At 40.5% G+C, this 22,758-nt stretch overlaps 1 protein-coding gene across 1 annotated transcript in view; it reads right to left on the bottom strand.

Annotated features, from left to right (window-relative positions):
* PLPBP (pyridoxal phosphate binding protein) overlaps positions 1-22,758 on the bottom strand; it is a 133,530-nt gene that overhangs the window by 17,991 nt on the left and 92,781 nt on the right. Inside the window, exon 4 of the mRNA XM_053717750.1 lies at positions 15,023-15,098. Within this exon, the coding sequence (XP_053573725.1) occupies positions 15,023-15,098 (76 nt within the window). The remainder of the gene's footprint in view (positions 1-15,022; positions 15,099-22,758) is intronic.

Consider the following 22,758-nt stretch of genomic DNA (forward strand, 5'->3'; position numbering starts at 1 on the left):
GGTAAGCATAAATTTCCTTTTTCTTTTACAAGATACGATGAGTCCACGGATTTCATCCTTACGTATGGGATACAATACCAAAGCAACAGGACACGGATGAAAGGGAGGGACAAGACAGGGAACCCAAACTGAAGGCACCACTGCTTGAAGAACTTTTCTCCCAAAAAACAGCCTCAGACGAGGCAAAAGTATCAAATTTGTAAAATTTGGAAAAAGTGTGAAGAGAAGACCAAGCTGCAGCTTTGCAAATCTGTTCAACAGAAACATCATTTTTGAATGCCCATGAGGAAGCCACAGCCCTAGTGGAGTGAGCTGTAATTCGTTCAGGAGGCTGCTGGCCAGCAGTCTCATATGCAAAACGGATGATACTCTTCAGCCAAAAAAAAAAAAAGAGAGGTAGCCGTAGCTTTCTGACCCCTACGCTTCCCAGAAAACACAACAAACAGGGAAGAAGATTGACGAAAATCCTTAGTTGCATGTAAGTAAAACTTCAAGGCGCGGACCACATCCAAACTATGTAACAGTCGCTCCTTCTTAGAAGAAGGATTAGGACACAAGGAAGGAACAACAATATTTTTAGTTGAAACAACCTTAGGAAGAAACCTAGGTTTGGTACTTAACACTACCTTATCCGAATGAAAAATAAGATAAGGAGAATCACATTGTAATGCTGAAAGCTCAGAAACTCTGAGAGCAGAAGAAATAGCAACCAAAAACAAAACTTCCCAAGATAATAACTTAATATCAGTGGAATGCATAGGTTCAAACGGAACCCCTTGAAGAACCTTAAGAACTAAATTCAAACTCCAAGGAGGAGCAGTTGGTCGAAACACAGGCCTGATTCTATTCAGAGCCTGACAAAAAGACTGAGCATCTGGACCATCTGCCAGACGTTTGTGCAACAAAATAGACAAAGCAGAAATCTGTCCCTTTAAGGAACTCGCCGACAACCCTTTCTCCAATCCATCTTGGAGAAAAGACAAAATCCTGGGAATCCTAACCCTACTCCATGAGTAGCCCTTGGATTCGCACCAATAAACATATTTACGCCATATCTTATGGTAAATTCTCCTAGTAACAGGCTTACGAGCCTGAATCAAAGTATCTATAACCGAATCAGAAAACCCACGCTTAGATAAGATTAAGCTTTCAATCTCCAAGCAGTTAGCTGAAGAGAAGCTAGATTCGGATGATGGAAGGGTCCCTGAATGAGAAAGTCGTTCCTCAATGGAAGCTTCCACGGAGGCTGGGATGACATGTCCACCAGATCGGCATACCAAGTCCTGCGAGGCCACGCAGGGGCGATGAGTATCACCGATGCCCTCTCCTGCTTGACCCGGGCAAGCACCCGGGGAAGGAGAGCAAATGGAAGAAACACATAAGCTAGGCTGAAAGACCAAAGCACTGCCAAGGCATCTATCAGTTTGGCCTGGGGATAACTGGACCTGTATCTCAGAAGCTTGGCATTCTGACGAGATGCCATAAGATCCAACTCCGGCCTGCCCCACTTGAGAATCAGGTTGGCAAATACCTCCGGATGGAGTTCCCATTCCCCCGGATGAAAAGTCTGTCTGCTCAGAAATTCCGCTTCCCAGTTTTCCACTCCTGGGATGTAGATTGCCGATAGATATCAAGATTGAGCCTCCGCCCACTGAATTATCTTGGTTACTTCTGTCATCGCCAAGGAACTCCTTGTTCCTCCCTGACGATTGATGTAAGCTACAGTCATGATGTTGCCCGACTGGAATCTGATGAATTTGGCCGAAGCCAACTGAAGCCAAATCTGAGCGCATTGAATATTGCTCTCAACTCCAGAATATTGATGGGAAGTAGAGACTCTGATCGAGTCCACACACCCTGAGCCTTCAGGGAGTTCCAGACTGCTCCCCATCCTATCAGGCTGGCGTCCGTTGTCACTATCACCCATGAGGGTCTGCGGAAACACGTCCCTTGGGACAGATGATCCGGCGACAACCACGTATCCTCTTTTTTGGGAACTACCAAGAAATTTGAATAAAACCCCTGTCCCTGAATTGGAATGGGACATATTACTCTCATTGAGGAAAGATCTCTTACACAGTGAAAGAACGTCTCTCTTTTTAGTCGGTTTACAGATAATCATGAAACAAGAAAACTTCCTCTTGGGAAGGAATTTTTGAACTCCAACTGAAATCCCTGAGACACAATTTCTAGTGTCCAGGGATCCTGAACGTCTCTTATCCAAGCCTGGACAAAGAGAGAAAGTCTGCCCCCTACTAGAACCGGTCCCGGATCGGGGGCCGACTCTTCATGCAGTCTTGGAAACAACAGCAAAGTACACAGACGGTCACCATTGGAAACCCTGTCGTGAGGCCCATAACGAATTTTAGTCCATTAGAACTATCCTCTAGGGGTATAGAAGTTCACGTAGTGATGGAAACTACTCCTTCACCCCAAAGGAATATCGTCTGGCCTTTTAGCCGATACGGCCATGGAAAACAGTGTTGTAAATATAAGGAATGCCTAAGGCACCAATTCCATCTGAAACTGAAATTCTCAGTAACATGGAGAAAACGTTAGAATAGCAAGACCTCCAGCAATGCTTCCAATTCATGGGAAAATAAAGAAAGCATCCTAACCCCGAAGGGAGTGTGAAGGACACGCAGGTCACTGCATGAAGGCCAGAAAATTTCGATTAGAACCCATAGGAGAAATTTGTGGCCAATTGTTAACAGACTCCCCAACAGCAAGCGCCGAAGAGGGAGTAGGGTCAAAAGAAAAATAAATTTGAACAAATCGTAATCAAATTTAAACATAGAACACGATACCGTTCCTTTAAATATGAAAATTAACCCTATTCTTGAGTGCGTTTGTTTCATCCTCAGTCATAAAGGATGAACTAACAAAGAACAGCTGAAACCCACTTAATACTGTCTCTTTAAATGTTAAGAGCGTTGTATTTCTGACGTACAGAAACATCCAATAACCATAAAAGACGGCCTTAACTAGACGTTGCTTTGTACATTAAAAGCAAAGCCTCTGCAAAGAACCGCAGAGCACTGCCTGTGGGTCATAAATTATTTTGGACACTTTAATAATTAAATTGTGGCAGGAATTGACTGGTGTCACCAGACTCTTAACAGCCACCACTTTATAAGGAGCATGTTAGTACAGGAAAATATGGTACTGTCTCTTTAAATTTTAAAAGAGAACATTTTTCCTGTGTATTAACTGCAGAAAAATATTAACAGTAGCCAGGTCCAATCTGTGATATGGGAGGCAGAGTATCTTGCCACAATCCGTACCCTTGAACCACAGGACCCCCATACTATGGCAAAACCGTAAATAAATTCGCCAAGTAAATTAAAATCCATTTTACCCCTCAGTAGGAAACCGCTAAGGTATCACACTATGCAGTAAACCGCAACAGGGAAAGCATAGTGCTACAGTCCAAATATGCTTATAACAACTGAAAGCATATTTCATTGGACCTAACATAAACTGAGCCACATAGAAGGGAACCATGGCATGCGCTCCTGTCCCGTTCCAAATCATTAAGAAATGAATGGAACAAAACAACAGGAGCGTTTCTGGCCTTTCACATGTTAAAAGCCACCTTATTTATGTGAGTGTTTGTCACATTAGTTCAAAGTACAACGTAGTAGCTACTGTAATTTCTATTGTACTTAAGTGTAACACAGTGCTAACAGCACCTTCTGAGCCGTAACAATCACCAAGTATATAAAAAACTCTATGCTCCGATCTATAATGGAGGCTTAGAGCGTAGAAGTGACGTGGCTCCGCCCCTTGTGGGCGTAACGGACTCCGTCTCCCAGCATCCCATAACAGACCATGCCCAGAGACATCCCAAACAGCCTAAAAAGGTGCCAAAGAAACTCCACCCCTCGTGGGCGTGACAGGCCTCCAACTCATGGAACCTTTGATTGTGCCAAGAGCCAAACAACAGGGCCCAAAAAAACGGCGCAAATCTGACTCCGCCCATCGTGGGCGTCACAGAGCTCAAACTCCTGGTCGCCATTAGGATCCAATAGATCAGGCACCGGGAGATATACTAAATGTAAATCTGAGTCAAGTCTGCTACCGGACGTCAGGTAGCACAATCACTGCACACACAAATAAAGATAGTCCCCTCCCTGACAGCATATGTTATGTCCAGACCACCGGGAACACAGAACATTGTGTGACTAGCCATACTGCCTCAGACCAGAGTAAATCCAAACTGCACGGCAGGGATAATTTCTCTTATGCTGGATTCTGCCTGGAACGGACCACCTATCACATAAAGATGTCCTATCTTGCGTGTGCTGGCCAGCAAAAAACAGAATTTATGTTTACCTGATAAATTACTTTCTCCAACGGTGTGTCCGGTCCACGGCGTCATCCTTACTTGTGGGATATTCTCTTCCCCAACAGGAAATGGCAAAGAGCCCAGCAAAGCTGGTCACATGATCCCTCCTAGGCTCCGCCTACCCCAGTCATTCGACCGACGTTAAGGAGGAATATTTGCATAGGAGAAACCATATGATACCGTGGTGACTGTAGTTAAAGAAAATAAATTATCAGACCTGATTAAAAAACCAGGGCGGGCCGTGGACCGGACACACCGTTGGAGAAAGTAATTTATCAGGTAAACATAAATTCTGTTTTCTCCAACATAGGTGTGTCCGGTCCACGGCGTCATCCTTACTTGTGGGAACCAATACCAAAGCTTTAGGACACGGATGAAGGGAGGGAGCAAATCAGGTCACCTAAATGGAAGGCACCACGGCTTGCAAAACCTTTCTCCCAAAAATAGCCTCAGAAGAAGCAAAAGTATCAAACTTGTAAAATTTGGTAAAAGTGTGCAGTGAAGACCAAGTCGCTGCCCTACATATCTGATCAACAGAAGCCTCGTTCTTGAAGGCCCATGTGGAAGCCACAGCCCTAGTGGAATGAGCTGTGATTCTTTCAGGAGGCTGCCGTCCGGCAGTCACATAAGCCAATCTGATGATGCTTTTAATCCAAAAAGAGAGAGAGGTAGAAGTTGCTTTTTGACCTCTCCTTTTACCAGAATAAACAACAAACAAGGAAGATGTTTGTCTAAAATCCTTTGTAGCATCTAAATAGAATTTTAGAGCGCGAACAACATCCAAATTGTGCAACAAACGTTCCTTCTTCGAAACTGGTTTCGGACACAAAGAAGGCACGACTATCTCCTGGTTAATGTTTTTGTTAGAAACAACTTTTGGAAGAAAACCAGGTTTAGTACGTAAAACCACCTTATCTGCATGGAACACCAGATAAGGAGGAGAACACTGCAGAGCAGATAATTCTGAAACTCTTCTAGCAGAAGAAATTGCAACCAAAAACAAAACTTTCCAAGATAATAACTTAATATCAACGGAATGTAAGGGTTCAAACGGAACCCCCTGAAGAACTGAAAGAACTAAGTTGAGACTCCAAGGAGGAGTCAAAGGTTTGTAAACAGGCTTGATTCTAACCAGAGCCTGAACAAAGGCTTGAACATCTGGCACAGCTGCCAGCTTTTTGTGAAGTAACACAGACAAGGCAGAAATCTGTCCCTTCAAGGAACTTGCAGATAATCCTTTCTCCAATCCTTCTTGAAGAAAGGATAGAATCTTAGGAATCTTTACCTTGTCCCAAGGGAATCCTTTAGATTCACACCAACAGATATATTTTTTCCATATTTTGTGGTAAATTTTTCTAGTTACAGGCTTTCTGGCCTGAACAAGAGTATCAATAACAGAATCTGAGAACCCTCGTTTTGATAAGATCAAGCGTTCAATCTCCAAGCAGTCAGCTGGAGTGAGACCAGATTCGGATGTTCGAACGGACCTTGAACAAGAAGGTCTCGTCTCAAAGGTAGCTTCCATGGTGGAGCCGATGACATATTCACCAGATCTGCATACCAAGTCCTGCGTGGCCACGCAGGAGCTATCAAGATCACTGACGCCCTCTCCTGATTGATCCTGGCTACCAGCCTGGGGATGAGAGGAAACGGCGGGAATACATAAGCTAGTTTGAAGGTCCAAGGTGCTACTAGTGCATCTACTAGAGTCGCCTTGGGATCCCTGGATCTGGACCCGTAGCAAGGAACCTTGAAGTTCTGACGAGAGGCCATCAGATCCATGTCTGGAATGCCCCACAGTTGAGTAATTTGGGCAAAGATTTCCGGATGGAGTTCCCACTCCCCCGGATGTAATGTCTGACGACTCAGAAAATCCGCTTCCCAATTTTCCACTCCTGGGATGTGGATTGCAGATAGGTGGCAGGAGTGAGTCTCCGCCCATTGAATGATTTTGGTCACTTCTTCCATCGCCAGGGAACTCCTTGTTCCCCCCTGATGGTTGATGTACGCAACAGTCGTCATGTTGTCTGATTGAAACCGTATGAACTTGGCCTTTGCTAGCTGAGGCCAAGCCTTGAGAGCATTGAATATCGCTCTCAGTTCCAGAATATTTATCGGTAGAAGAGATTCTTCCCGAGACCAAAGACCCTGAGCTTTCAGGGGTCCCCAGACCGCACCCCAGCCCATCAGACTGGCGTCGGTCGTGACAATGACCCACTCTGGTCTGCGGAAGGTCATCCCTTGTGACAGGTTGTCCAGGGACAGCCACCAACGGAGTGAGTCTCTGGTCCTCTGATTTACTTGTATCTTCGGAGACAAGTCTGTATAGTCCCCATTCCACTGACTGAGCATGCACAGTTGTAATGGTCTTAGATGAATGCGCGCAAAAGGAACTATGTCCATTGCCGCTACCATCAAACCTATTACTTCCATGCACTGCGCTATGGAAGGAAGAGGAACGGAATGAAGTGTTTGACAAGAGTTTAGAAGTTTTGTTTTTCTGGCCTCTGTCAGAAAAATCCTCATTTCTAAGGAGTCTATTATTGTTCCCAAGAAGGGAACCCTTGTCGACGGAGATAGAGAACTCTTTTCCACGTTCACTTTCCATCCGTGAGATCTGAGAAAGGCCAGGACTATGTCCGTGTGAGCCTTTGCTTGAGGAAGGGACGACGCTTGAATCAGAATGTCGTCCAAGTAAGGAACTACTGCAATGCCCCTTGGTCTTAGTACCGCTAGAAGGGACCCTAGTACCTTTGTGAAAATCCTTGGAGCAGTGGCTAATCCGAAAGGAAGTGCCACAAACTGGTAATGCTTGTCCAGGAATGCGAACCTTAGGAACCGATGATGTTCCTTGTGGATAGGAATATGTAGATACGCATCCTTTAAATCCACCGTGGTCATGAATTGACCTTCCTGGATGGAAGGAAGAATTGTTCGAATGGTTTCCATTTTGAACGATGGAACCTTGAGAAACTTGTTTAAGATCTTGAGATCTAAGATTGGTCTGAACGTTCCCTCTTTTTTGGGAACTATGAACAGATTGGAGTAGAACCCCATCCCTTGTTCTCCTAATGGAACAGGATGAATCACTCCCATTTTTAACAGGTCTTCTACACAATGTAAGAATGCCTGTCTCTTTATGTGGTCTGAAGACAATTGAGACCTGTGGAACCTCCCCCTTGGGGGAAGCCCCTTGAATTCCAGAAGATAACCTTGGGAGACTATTTCTAGTGCCCAAGGATCCAGAACATCTCTTGCCCAAGCCTGAGCGAAGAGAGAGAGTCTGCCCCCCACCAGATCCGGTCCCGGATCGGGGGCCAACATTTCATGCTGTCTTGGTAGCAGTGGCAGGTTTCTTGGTCTGCTTTCCCTTGTTCCAGCCTTGCATTGGTCTCCAGGCTGGCTTGGCTTGAGAAGTATTACCCTCTTGCTTAGAGGACGTAGCACTTGGGGCTGGTCCGTTTCTACGAAAGGGACGAAAATTAGGTTTATTTTTGGCCTTGAAAGACCTATCCTGAGGAAGGGCGTGGCCCTTACCCCCAGTGATATCAGAGATAATCTCTTTCAAGTCAGGGCCAAACAGCGTTTTCCCCTTGAAAGGAATGTTAAGTAGTTTGTTCTTGGAAGACGCATCCGCTGACCAAGATTTCAACCAAAGCGCTCTGCGCGCCACAATAGCAAACCCAGAATTTTTCGCCGCTAACCTAGCCAATTGCAAAGTGGCGTCTAGGGTGAAAGAATTAGCCAATTTGAGAGCACGGATTCTGTCCATAATCTCCTCATAAGGAGGAGAATCACTATCGATCGCCTTTACTAGCTCATCGAACCAGAAACACGCGGCTGTAGTGACAGGGACAATGCATGAAATTGGTTGTAGAAGGTAACCTTGCTGCACAAACATCTTTTTAAGCAAACCTTCTAATTTTTTATCCATAGGATCTTTGAAAGCACAACTATCTTCTATGGGTATAGTGGTGCGTTTGTTTAAAGTAGAAACCGCTCCCTCGACCTTGGGGACTGTCTGCCATAAGTCCTTTCTGGGGTCGACCATAGGAAACAATTTTTTAAATATGGGGGGAGGGACGAAAGGTATACCGGGCCTTTCCCATTCTTTATTTACAATGTCCGCCACCCCGCTTGGGTATAGGAAAAGCTTCTGGGAGCCCCGGGACCTCTAGGAACTTGTCCATTTTACATAGTTTCTCTGGGATGATCAAATTCTCACAATCATCCAGAGTGGATAATACCTCCTTAAGCAGAGCGCGGAGATGTTCCAACTTAAATTTAAATGTAATCACATCGGGTTCAGCTTGTTGAGAAATTTTCCCTGAATCTGAAATTTCTCCCTCAGACAAAACCTCCCTGGCCCCCTCAGACTGGTGTAGGGGCATTTCAGAACCATTATCATCAGCGTCCTCATGCTCTTCAGTATCTAAAACAGAGCAGTCGCGCTTACGCTGATAAGTGGGCATTTTGGCTAAAATGTTTTTGATAGAATTATCCATTACAGCCGTTAATTGTTGCATAGTAAGGAGTATTGGCGCGCTAGATGTACTAGGGGCCTCCTGAGTGGGCAAGACTGGTGTAGACGAAGGAGGGAATGATGCAGTACCATGCTTACTCCCCTCACTTGAGGAATCATCTTGGGCATCATTTTCAGTGTCACATAAATCACATCTATTTAAATGAGAAGGAACCTTGGCTTCCCCACATTCAGAACACAGTCTATCTGGTAGTTCAGACATGTTAAACAGGCATAAACTTGATAACAAAGTACAAAAAACGTTTTAAAATAAAACCGTTACTGTCACTTTAAATTTTAAACTGAACACACTTTATTACTGCAATTGCGAAAAAGTATGAAGGAATTGTTCAAAATTCACCAAAATTTCACCACAGTGTCTTAAAGCCTTAAAAGTATTGCACACCAAATTTGGAAGCTTTAACCCTTAAAATAACGGAACCGGAGCCGTTTTTATCTTTAACCCCTTTACAGTCCCTGGTATCTGCTTTGCTGAGACCCAACCAAGCCCAAAGGGGAATACGATACCAAATGACGCCTTCAGAAAGTCTTTTCTATGTATCAGAGCTCCTCACACATGCGACTGCATGTCATGCTTCTCAAAAACAAGTGCGCAATACCGGCGCGAAAATGAGGCTCTGCCTATGATTAGGGAAAGCCCCTAGAGAATAAGGTGTCTAAAACAGTGCCTGCCGATATTATTTTACAAAAATACCCAGATTAAATGATTCCTCAAGGCTAAATATGTGTATATATGAATCGATTTAGCCCAGAAAATGTCTACAGTCTTAATAAGCCCTTGTGAAGCCCTTATTTACTGTCTGAATAAAAATGGCTTACCGGATCCCATAGGGAAAATGACAGCTTCCAGCATTACATCGTCTTGTTAGAATGTGTCATACCTCAAGCAGCAAAAGACTGCTCACTGTTCCCCCAACTGAAGTTAATTCCTCTCAACAGTCCTGTGTGGAACAGCCATGGATTTTAGTAACGGTTGCTAAAATCATTTTCCTCTTACAAACAGAAATCTTCATCTCTTTTCTGTTTCAGAGTAAATAGTACATACCAGCACTATTTTAAAATAACAAACTCTTGATTGAATAATAAAAACTACAGTTAAACACTAAAAAACTCTAAGCCATCTCCGTGGAGATGTTGCCTGTACAACGGCAAAGAGAATGACTGGGGTAGGCGGAGCCTAGGAGGGATCATGTGACCAGCTTTGCTGGGCTCTTTGCCATTTCCTGTTGGGGAAGAGAATATCCCACAAGTAAGGATGACGCCGTGGACCGGACACACCTATGTTGGAGAAATAGTGCTCACTTCCATCTGAGAGAGTGTGCCCCAGAAAAATAAAGTTAGCATTTATCTCTAAAGCTGTTCGACAGCATGGCAGTCCAGCAGGTTTTCAGAGGTCCTCTCCCTCTCATAGCCCTGTGAACAAACAACAGCCTGAGTTAAAAGGGCTTAGGCTATCTGAAATAGGGCAGCCAACAGGTATAGGAGGTGCAGTGAGAATTATGTCCCACCAGTTCCTATTGCTTAAAAGCCACCATATGCTTCTCTTTTTGTAGGGAAGAGACTGATCTGGTCTAGGCTACACCCCAGCACAAAAGTAGCACTCAGAGGCACTACTTAAAAAATAATAAAAACTTGATTGAAGAATCTAAACTAACACCTCACTTTACCTCTTCCTATCACTAACACAGGCAAAGAGAATGACTGGAGTGGGAGGGAAGGGATGAGCTATATATACAGCTCTGCTGTGGTGCTCTTTGCCTCCTCCTGTTAACCAGGAAGTGATATTCCCATAAGTAAGGATGAAATCCGTGGACTCATCGTATCTTGTAAAAGAAATAAATGCTTCTGACAATAGGGTACTACAATGGAATTTGCAGAAAAGTGCATTGGTCTTGCAGCCTCAAAAACCTAAGGAAAACATGTCAGTTCTGTTATAGTGGATAGCGGTAAGGACCAACACATCCAAGGCTTCAGTGAAGTCTTTATTTATTTTGGTGTTTTCTTGGCCTCCATTAAATGCAAGGTATGTGATTTAAGTTGAGAAATGAAACCTGACACTATTGCAGCAGGATTACATACTAGGTTCAAACCTAACTTTGGGATGTACCTCGCCAAGTTGCAGTTTCAGCAATTCTTGTAAGTTGTATATTCTCTTTGTTTATTTTTGCTAGAATATATTCCGCTTCTTTGGACTGACTAAACGAATGTCATGAGCTTTGTTCTAGCTCATCAATTCTGTAATTGAGATGCACTGTTATAAATTTGTACACTATCTGCTGTGTTACTTCTCTGTAAGCGTTGACATTCAATAAAAATTACACATTAGCTCTGAAACAGGAAGCCCAACTTTATTAGTCCAAGAAGGGAGGTTGTAGAGGCCAGAGGTGCCAATGAGGTGATAGAATTATTACTATTCAGCCAACACACAGGTCTCATCTCTAATACAGAACAGAAAGAGAAATTGTACAACAGGGTGCTCATTGCATATTTAGGGATTGATCATAATCCTTTAGAAAAACGTATCTAATTATAAACAAAAAACACCATTAAAGGGACATGAAACCTACATTTTTTCTTTCATGATTTAGAAAGAGCATGCAGTTTTAAACACCTTTCTAATTTACTTCTATTATCTAATTTGCTTCCTTCTCTTTGATATTCTTAGCTGAAAAGCATATCTAGATAGGCTCAGTAGCTGCTGATTGGTTGCTGCACATAGATGCCTCCTGTGATTGGCTCTCCCATGTGCATTGCTCTTTCTTCAACAAAGGATATCTAAAAAATGAAGCAAATTAGATAATAGAAGTAAATTGGGAAGTTGTTTAAAATTGTATTCTCTATCTGAATCATGAAAGAAAAAATTGGGTTTTGTGTCCCTTTAACTATAAGGGATTTTATGTAGATAAAGCATTCAGTAAGTTTTTCTAAATGAATGTGGTCAACCCCTTAGTTTGAATTGTATTCCAGGGTCTTTACAAGTTAATAACCAGTTAACGTACTGACTGGTCTCTACTCACTAAGGATGAAACATAGAAACTTAGATTTTTGACGGCAGATAAGAGCCATAGGCCCAGCAAGTCTGCCTGATATTTCCTAAAAGTATAAACGTATCTAGTTTGTAGGACACCCTTATGCTTGTCCCAGGCTTTCTTAAAGTCCTCCATAGTGTTTGTCATTACCTCCTCTTGTGGAAGTTTATTCCATAAATCAATCACCCTTTCTGTAAAGAAGTGATCCTAAATCTACTACCCTTCACCTTAAAATCATGACCCCTTGTTCTTGAATCAGTTGGGTACCAGTGGAAGAGATTAGCAATATGAGCAGTGAGATATAGCCGGGACAGCCTAGTTTAAAAATAAAATGCTCTTTTTCATTAGAGAACATTATTCTTAAACAAATTATTTTATTTTATTATTTCTTTATTTTTCTTCAAAAGGGATAAACACATAACTAAAGCAGAACTCATGAAACACCCTGACTGTGTTCTACATGTTGACAAAGCAAGAGATTGGAGCATAAATATGCATGCCTGCTTCTGATTGGAGCATAAATATGCATATGGAAACAGGAAAGAGAGAGCGCCTAATAGTGTAATATCGTACTGGCAAATCAGGAGCAGAGAAGTGATAGCAACATTAGAAAGGTACTCACAAACGAGTTGGCACTCACAAGTAGTGCATACGAGCAGGCTGACCTTTAACAGCAGTCAGTACGCTGGGGGATCCATCCTGTGTATTATCCACCTAGGAAGGGTATTCAGTTGTTCGTGAATGCTGCAATGGAGGAAATCCCTCTGCACACAGCGTGTGTGCGTTGATTAGACGTCTGCAGTCCAATTGGTCAGCTTGGCAGTAAAGAGAATCTTTCAGCACACAGCGTGTGTGAGTCGGTTCAGTGTTTGTAACAAACAGTCCGTGTAGCTTCAAAATAGCACCAAAAATAAAACCAAAGTGCTGATAATAATAAGGACGTGATGGCTTAAAATAGTGACAGCGGGATTAGATGTATTGGAATTAAAAGTTAACATTTATTAGGAGCAATACAACGCGTTTCTCTGCCGTTATGCTCTTTGGCCGTTTCATCAGGTAATACACGGACTGTTTGTTTGTTACAAACACTGAACTGACTCACACTCGCTGTGTGCTGAAAGATTCTCTTTACTGCCAAGCTGACCAATTGGACCGCAGACGTCTAATCAACGCACACACGCTGTGTGCAGAGGGATTTCCTCCATTGCAGCATTCACGAACAGCTGATTACCCTTCCTAGGTGGATAATACAGACGATAGATCCCCCAGCGTACAGACTGCTGTTAAAGGTCAGCCTGCTCGTATGCACTACTTGTGAGTGCCAACTCGTTTGTGAGTACTTTTCTAATGTTGCTATCACTTCTCTGCTCCTGATTTGCCAGTACGATATTACACTATTAAGCGCTCTCTCTTTCCTGTTTCCATATTCTAGATCATCCGACTCACCACCGGTCTTGGAGAGGAGCAGCCTTAACCCTTTGGATTGGTTTAGTGACTTTACCACTTTATAACATTCTTTCCAACATTGACAAAATTGGCAGCTTTTTAACAGAACGTTTTATATTATATATATATATTTTTTTTTTTCTGACTTCAGACTTTTTATTGAATTGGTTTTTATTTTATTGTTTTTTTTTCTTTATATTGGCCACTTGGATTTATCTACTCTTTTGTGTTTATATGTTTATATATTAATATTACCATATCATTAGAAATCTATTGCCTAAAGAGAGAACCTATTATATATACTTCTTTATTGATTGGATACAGCTTAGTTAGCACTCCGTGGTCACAATATTCCACAGTCATTGGATATTTTGTATATATACAGCACAATATTAGTGCACTGGCATAGTACTATATGTACTTTTAGGTTTTATTTTTTTTTTATTATTATTTTTTTATATTTATATTAATATCTATTTAACACTATATATATATATATTTCACTAGTCATTGCACATACACTTTCTTAGCACTGTAATACCAATTTTACCAGTTTGTTTTTAAACACTTCTGTTTTCATTTTTTTGGGTTTATAATAATTATTCTAGCGCACCCTATTGTATGCTTCTTTGCATACTTTTTTAACATAAATATGCATGCCTGCTTCTGATTGGAGCATAAATATGCATGCTTGCTTCTGATTGGATCACCAGCTGTAACATCACCTATAGTCACACAGTAGCAAAACATTGATTGCGTATTCCACCCCTTTGTAGGGGTTAAACAGATAAATCATAGAGTAAATAATATACCTTTAAAGTCAAAGCCCTAAGAACTCTACTAGAAATAATCAGAAAAAGTGCAGCAAGCCCATAATCCTAAATAAATATATTAAAAGAGTGTATGATACTTGAAAATGCCTAATAATATTATTCAAGGTTTGAGTGCACGACACAGCACCCAGTAGTTGTGGACTAGGTTCAGAAGTAAAGAACAAAGTAGGTAAACCATGAGATCGGCAAGACAAGTCGATAGCTAAAATATAAGCAGGGTTGTTAGTAGAAAAAAAGGACTTTAATTCACAGCAACAAATGCTTTTTGCTAATCTTTAGTCAACTCCTCACCATTAAATGCATAGCTGTATCGAAAGCCAATATGAGGAGCTAATATTTGTTTTGGAAAACTGAACAGTTTATATTTCTTTGTAGTTCAGAAAGCAGCAGTTTAATTACTTAACCATAAAACTTCAGATTGCCTTTAACGTGTCAGTAAACCTTAAAAATAATGTTATATAATTCTGCACATGTGCTGTCAGACAGCAGGAGCGAGCTGCACTTAGTGCTATGGCGCGGTCGGGCCGGGCTGTGACTATACAGCTGGCCCGATGCGCTGTTTGAAAAAAAACAGACCCGCTCAGAAGATCACAGAGAGCGGGTCTGTAAAACAGCAGTTTTTTTTTAAAAAATTCAAAGGGGAAATTATGTTTTATAATGTTTGCGCTAATATAATGTTATATAATTCTGCACTATGTGCAGAATTATATAACATTATTTTTAAGGTTTACTGTCCCTTTAAGGAATACAAAATTATCCCAAAACCTTTTTAGGCTGGATAAAATGCCAGCACTAGCAATTCATAATTATTTAGTGAACTTACCAACAAGCTTATTGATGTGGGCTTTTTGCAAATGTCCGATGAAATGCCATTTGATCTCAGGACATGAAGACAAAATCTAGGAATAAATATTACAGATCAGCTTAAACAAACAACTAAATGGAGACACCATTTACATATAAAGTGTCACTTTTTGAATAGCATAGAAAAACTAAATATCAAGAAAAATTTGCAGTTTTTCAAAGCTTTTAATATATTATTCAAGTGGCTGAAATCAGCACAATGGTTTGTAATATATCAAGGAATACTTTAAACCTCAAAAAAATATTTTATGATTCAGATAGAGAATACAATTTTAAAAAAGTTTCAAATTTACTTCTATTATCAAATTAGCTTTGTTCTCATGTTATTATTTGTTGAAGAGATATCTGGATAGGTAGCATGTACATTTCTAGAGCTATACATGACAGGAAAACATAATTTATGTAAGAACTTACCTGATAAATTCATTTCTTTCATATTGGCAAGAGTCCATGAGCTAGTGACGTATGGGATATACAATCCTACCAGGAGGGGTAAAGTTTCCCAAACCTCAAAATGCCTATAAATACACCCCTCACCACACCCATAATTCAGTTTAACGAATAGCCAAGTAGTGGGGTGATAGAAAAATGAGTAGAAAGCATCAAAAAAGGAAGTGGAAATAAAATTGTGCTTCATACAAAAAAATCAAAACCACCAAAAACAGGGTGGGTCTCATGGACTCTTGCCAATATGAAAGAAATTAATTTATCAGGTAAGTTCTTACATACATTATGTTTGTTTTCATGTAATTGGCAAGAGTCCATGAGCTAGTTACGTATGGGATAGTAATACCCAAGATGTGGTACTCCACAGAAGAGTCACTAGAGAGGGATAAAATAAAAACAGCCATTTTCCGCTGAAAAAATTAAATCCACATCCAAAAAATAAGTTTTTCTTATAATTGAAAAGAAAAAACTTAAAACATAAGCAGAGGAATCAAACTGAAACAGCTGCTTGAAAAACTTTTCTACCAAAAACTGCTTCCGAAGAGGCAAATACATCAAAATGGTAGAATTTAGTAAATGTATGCAAAGAAGACCAAGATGCTATTTTGCAAATCTGATCAACTGAAGCTTCATTCGTAAAAGATCACAAAGTGGAGACTGTTCTAGTAGAATGAGCTGTGATTCTCTGAGGCGGGGCCTGACCCGACTCCAAATAAGCTTGATGAATCAAAAGCTTTAAACCAAGATGCCAGGGAAATGGCAGAAGCTTTCTGACCTTCCTAGAACCAGAAAAGACAACAAATAGACTTGAAGTCTTCCTGAAATCTCTAGTAGCTTCAACATAATATTTAAAAGCTCTAACAACATCCAAAGAATGTAAGGATCTCTCCAAAGAATTCTTAGGATTAGGACAAAAAGAGGGAACAACAATTTCCCCATTAATGTTATTAGAATTCACAACCTTAGGAAGAAATTCAATGAAGTCCGCAAAACTGCCTTATCCTGATGGAAAATTAGAAAAGGAGGCTCACAAGAAAGAGCAGATAATTTGGAAACTTTTCTAGCAGAAGAGATAGCCAAAAGGAACAACACTTTCCAAGAAAGTAGTTTAATATCCAAACAATGAATAGGCTCAAAAGGAGGAGCCTGTAAAGCCTTCAAAACCAAATTAAGACTGCAAGGAGGAGAGATTGATTTAATGACAGGCTTGATACGGACCAAAGCCTGTATAAAACGGTGAATATCAGGAAGCTTAGCAATCTTTCTATGAAATAAAACAGAAAGAGCAGAGATTTGTCCCTTCAAGGAACTTGCAGACAAATCTTTATCCAAACCATCCTGAAGAAACTGTAAAATAAAATAAAGTCTTCCAAATTCGATAATAAATCTTCCTAGAAACAGATTTACGAGCCTGTAACATAGTATTAATCACTGAGTCAGAGAAACCTCTATGACTAAGCAATAAGCGTTCAATTTCCATACCTTCAAATTTAAAGATTTGAGATCCTGATGGAGAAACGGACCTTGAGACAAAAGGTCTGGTCTTAAAGGAAGTGGCCAAGGTTGGTAACTGGACATCTGAACAAGATCCGCATACCAAAACCTGTGAGGCCATGCTGAAGATACCAGCAACACAAACAATTGTTCCATGATGATCTTGGAAATCACTCTTGGAAGAAGAACTAGAGGCGGGAAGATATAAGCAGGTTGATAACACCAAGGAACTGCTAACGCATCCACCACCTCCACCCGAGGATCCCTGGACCTGAACAAGTCCCTGGGAAGTTTCTTGTTTAGATGTGAAGCCATCAGATCTATTTCTGAAAGACCCCACTTCTGAACAATCAGGAAAAAACACATCTGGATGGAGAGACCACTCCCCCGGATGTAAAGTCTGATGGCTGAGATAATCCGCTTCCCAATTGACTATACCTGGGCTATGTACCGCAGAAATTAGACAAGAGCTGGATTTCGCCCAAGAAAGTATCCAAGATACTTCTTTCATAGCTAGGGGACTGAGTCCCACCCTGCTGATTGACATATGCCACAGCTGTGATATTGTCTGTCTGAAAACAAATAAATGATTCTCTCTTCAACAGAGGCCAAACCTAAAGAGCCCTGAAAATAGCACTAAAATATTATTTGGTAACCTCGCCTCTTGAGGTTTCCAAACTCCTTGTGCTGTCAGAGATCCCCAAACAGCTCCCTAACAAGCAAAGAGAATGATCGAGACTGAAGGTTTTGACAAGCTCAAACCAATTTCATTTGTCTCTTATTAGAGACAGAGTCATGGAAACTGAATCTTTCTGGAAACCTAAAAAGATGACCCTTGTCTGAGGATTCTTGGAGCTTTCCGGTAAATTGATCCTCCAACCATGTCTTTGAAGAAACAATACTGGTTGATTTGTGTGAGATTTGGCAGAATGTAAAGACTGAGCTAGTACCAAGATATCATCCAAATAAGGAACACCGCAATACCCTGTTCTCTGAATACAGAGAGTAGGACACCAAGTAACTTTGAGAAAAAACTTGGAGCTGTCGCTAGGCCAAATGGAAAAGCGACAAATTAGTAAGCTTGTCTAGAAAAGAGAATCTCAGAAACTGATAATGGTCTGGATAAATTGGAATATGAAGATATGCATCCTGTAAGCCTATCGTGGACATATAATGACCTTGCTGAACAAAAGGCAGAATAGTCCTTATAGTTACCATTTGAAAGATGGCACTCTTACAAAACTATTCAAAATTTCAGGTCCAGAACTGGCCTGAATACATTTTCTTTCTTTGGGACAATGAATAGATTTGAATAAAACCCCAGACCCTGTTCCTGAAACGGAACTGGTATGATTTCCCCTGAAAGCTCCAGATCTGAAACATACTTTAGAAAAGCCTGAGCCTTTAATGCATTTACTGGGACGTGTGAGAGAAAAAAAATCTTCTCACAGGAGGTCTTACTCTGAATCTCATTCGATACCCTTGAGAGACAATACTCTGAATCCACTGATTTTGGACAGAATCTGTCCAAATGTTTTGGAAAAAATTTAAATCTGCCCCCCACACCAGCCAAGCTGGAATGAGGGCCGCACCTTCATGCAGACTTGGGGGCTAGCTTTGGTTTCTTAAAGGGCTTGGATCTATACCAACTTGAAGGTTTTAGATTTACCCTTAGGACTATATCCTGAAGCAAAAAAAAAACAACTCCCTTCCCCCCAGTGATAGTTGAGATAATTGAATCCAACTGAGAACCAAATAAATTATTACCTTGGAAAGAAAGAGATAGTAATCTAGACTTAGATACCATGTCAGCATTCCAATATTTAAGCCACAAAGCTCTTCTAGCTAAAATAGCTAAAGACGGGGGGGCGTGTCCAAGCGGCAGCCATAACAGGTCGTAATATCTGAGGCTCTAGAGGAGAATCCAGTAATCCGCCGATTACAGTTGGAAATTCCCAGCATTATATATTTTTGACAGCTTGGTTGGATAGCTCAACATAAGCTCATCAACCCGATACCATCTCTGCTGGGTTTATGATTTTATAGCCCAGATCTGGGCCGATGGAACTTTAGGCGGCGGCCTACCATGAGTTTCATCTCCTCCCCCGGTAGCCCGGGGTAATAGCTGAAGGATGGCTTACAATAAAATGGAGGACTTCACTACTATATTACAATCCCTTCTAGCAGATATGGAACAGAAAATGGACCGCAACTTTGATGACCTTATAACGCTCGTGCAGAGGGGAGACCATGAGGGCCCTTTGGAGAGAGAAAATGGCTTTTTGGAGAAAGAATATGGAACGATTCGTCATACACCGGCAAACACCCAGATAACAGGGAGTTTACTCAAGCGAGAGTTACTGCTGGCGGAGACCCAGATTGCTATTGATCACCTAGCCATAGAATGGGAAACAGAGAGGGACCGAATCCTAGTGAGAGACTTAGATTTTGCGGTTTCCTGGAGAGGCGCGGCCGGCCCTCCGGAGATTTGCCGAAGCATCTCTCCTCAATTAATGACAGTCTCCTGCTCACACACTGCTAGCTCGCGACCCGTAGAGGCTCAAGATCAGGGTGGAGAAGCCCCTATCTCGATCTTTCCCCTTGCTTACGGGACAGTATTGCCGTTCCTGTGGTCGAGCTTGTTGGACTCCCTACAGGTCCCTTCCTACTGCTACGACATACTTACAGCTCAATGGATTACTATTTGGTTTGAATCGGCTAGCTTACAAGGCTTTTTTGCACTATGTGGAGTGGGATGAAGGGGGGGACTTGGCAGTTCTTCTGTTAATTTTTCTTTCTAAATAGCTGTTAAACGATTTCCAACTCCTGTTTTACTCTTGTTTAATCCTATAATTTTGGTCACCGCTACAGACTTATACTTGTCCCAATCGTTTGAAGAGCACAGAATAACTTTGCTAAAGAAATATTTGAACTGTTAGATGTGATATTTGCTTTCTCATCGTGTATTTTTCTTCTCTTCCATATATAATCTTTAGTTAGCTTTACCAGCTTGTACTTAGGGTTGATGGTTATGGTGATGTTTAGGTGAGATTTCCAATATCAAGGTGTTTTTAATACATATAGATTGTTCCTTACCCTTACTCCCCATTATACTCCTCATTATATCCTAGCTGGGCATCAATACTAATAGAAAGCTAGTTATCTCACTCCCAAATATATTCCAGTTAACTCCAACACTTGTACTATGGATGGTTCTCACATATATTTAAGTAATGTGTTTCATAGGATATGTTTATCATGATTGTGAGCTTGGCTGTATGGTAGAACTACTTTTGTCTTTTTATATTGATATAGATCTCAGCTGAGCACACAGTAGATATGCTTTCATGACACTAATGAACAGGACTGCCATAGCACTTACCTTAATAGTTAACTAGCACTTCCTCTATTTATAATATCTCTCTCCCTATTGCCATTTATGATCATTGATCCTCTTAGTAGGTTTAGAAACTATGTTTTCCTTATTTTACAAATACCCTCATAGAGCGTATTCAATGTTCAGCTAAATTCCCACAAATAGTTTATTTGTAAGATCAGCTTAATGGAAGGAATTGATGCATAAGATAAGTGAACCTCCTCCAACAGGTAAATCTAATCTTGATAACTTTGGCTATATATTAGTACACCACTTTTCAAGACGATCAATAATTTTGTTGTCTTTTGAATTTGGCATATCTTAAGCTAACATAGGTCCAAGAGTGACTGTATATATCATTCTAATTCTCTATTGAATGTATTAATCATTTACGAACCTCCCTTATACCACAATTTCTTAACCTTGGTACAAGAGTGATCATATTCTCCTTAGGAGGTTTCCTAGATTTTTTTGAAACATAATAAATAAAGAGATATCAAAATTTTATGTCCATACTTATTATCACAGTTGACGTTTATACATGGACACTTGCTGGAATTATATGCTAATACTAGGTACATATGAGTTTGTTGTCCTGGCTGGCACTCTCAGGCTATTTTGGGATCAACCTTTAAATCTTTATTACTCTAATGCTACGTCATAATAAATGTTCAATGCAAATTCATCTACATAGATATTTGCTAGGGAAGCACATTTGTATTGGTTATATATATATATATATATATATATATATATATATATATATATATATATATATATATATATATATATATATATATATATATATATGTGTGTGTGAATTTCATTATCACATACCTAAAGCAGATTCTTCCCTTATCTATTGTGCCATCTAGTTCAGCATTTGTATTTTGTACAATGTCTTGTTTAGAGTCCAGCTTGTACTAATATATGGACATATGTTCATGTTTGTTATTGCTAATTATCTCAATAAAAAATATTAGAAAAAAAAAAAAAATAGCTAAAGACATAGATTTAACATCAATTTTAATATAAAAAATAGCATCACAGATAAAATGATTAGCATGTTGAAGCAAGCAAACAATGCTAAACAAAACCTGTTTCCTGTTGCGCTAAGCTTTCCAACCAAAAAGTTGATGCAGCTGCAACATCAGCCATGGATATAGCAGGCCTAAGAATATAGCTAGAAAATAAATAAGATTCAAGTTTCCTATCTAAAAGAACCTTAAAAGAAGTACTCTCTTATAGGAATAGTAGTACGTTTTGGCAAGAGTAGAAATAGCCCCATCAACTTTGGGGGATTTTTTCTCTAGCTGCTGGCAAAGGATACAACTTCTTAAACCTAAAAGAAGGAATAGAAGAAGTACTAGGCATATTCCATTCCTTAGAAATCATATCAGAAATAGCATCAGGAACTGGAAAAAACCTCTGGAGTAACCACAGGAGGTTTGTAAACAGTATTAAAACATTTACTAATTTTAGTAACAAGAGGACTAGAATCCTCAATATCCAAAGTAACCAACACTTCTTTACGAATATACTCCATCTTAAAGAGAAATGTAGATTTGTCAGTGTCAATATCTGAAGAAGGATCTTCTGAACCAGATAGATCCTCATCAGAGCAGGATAATTCAGTATGTTTTCGGTCATTTGAAATTTCATCAACTTTATGAGAAGTTTCAAAAGACCTTTTATGTTTATTAAAAGGCGGAATAGCAGACGAAGCCTTCTGAATCGCATCAGCAAAAAAAATCTTTTATATTCACAGGGATATCATGTACATCAGATGTTGAAAGAACAACAGGCATTGTACTAATACTGGAGGATACATTCTCTGCATGCAAAAGCTTGTCATGACAACTGTTACATATTACAGCTGGAGATATAATCTCCACAAACTTACAACAGATACACTTATCTTTGGTAGAACTGTTATCAGGCCGCAGGATTCCAACAGTGGTTTCTGAGACAGGATCAGATTGAGACATCAATTAACTTATATGGCAGTTTCAGGAATGGGAAAAAAAATGCTAACAGCATAGCCCTCTGAGCATAAAAAGAGAGCAAGAGGCATATAGGAAGTGAGGTTTAAATAAATAAATAATTTGGCACCACGTATGACACACAACGCAAAATTAATTTTTTTGGCGCTAACAACATCCGGAAATGACGCAACTTGCATCATGGCAGACGCAACCTTGTCTAAGGAAACCTGGCGTCAACTAAGACGCCAGAAATGACGAATTTGCGTCACCGAACGTACCTTTGCGCCAAAAATTCTTGCGCCAAGAATGACGCAATAAATATCAGCATTTTGCGACCTCGCAAGCCTAATTTTCCCTGCGAAAATTAATGAAAAAGCAGTCAAATTTGAAGAA

This window comes from Bombina bombina, chromosome 6 (genome assembly GCF_027579735.1).
Source record: "Bombina bombina isolate aBomBom1 chromosome 6, aBomBom1.pri, whole genome shotgun sequence".
Taxonomy (NCBI): Eukaryota; Metazoa; Chordata; class Amphibia; order Anura; family Bombinatoridae; genus Bombina; species Bombina bombina.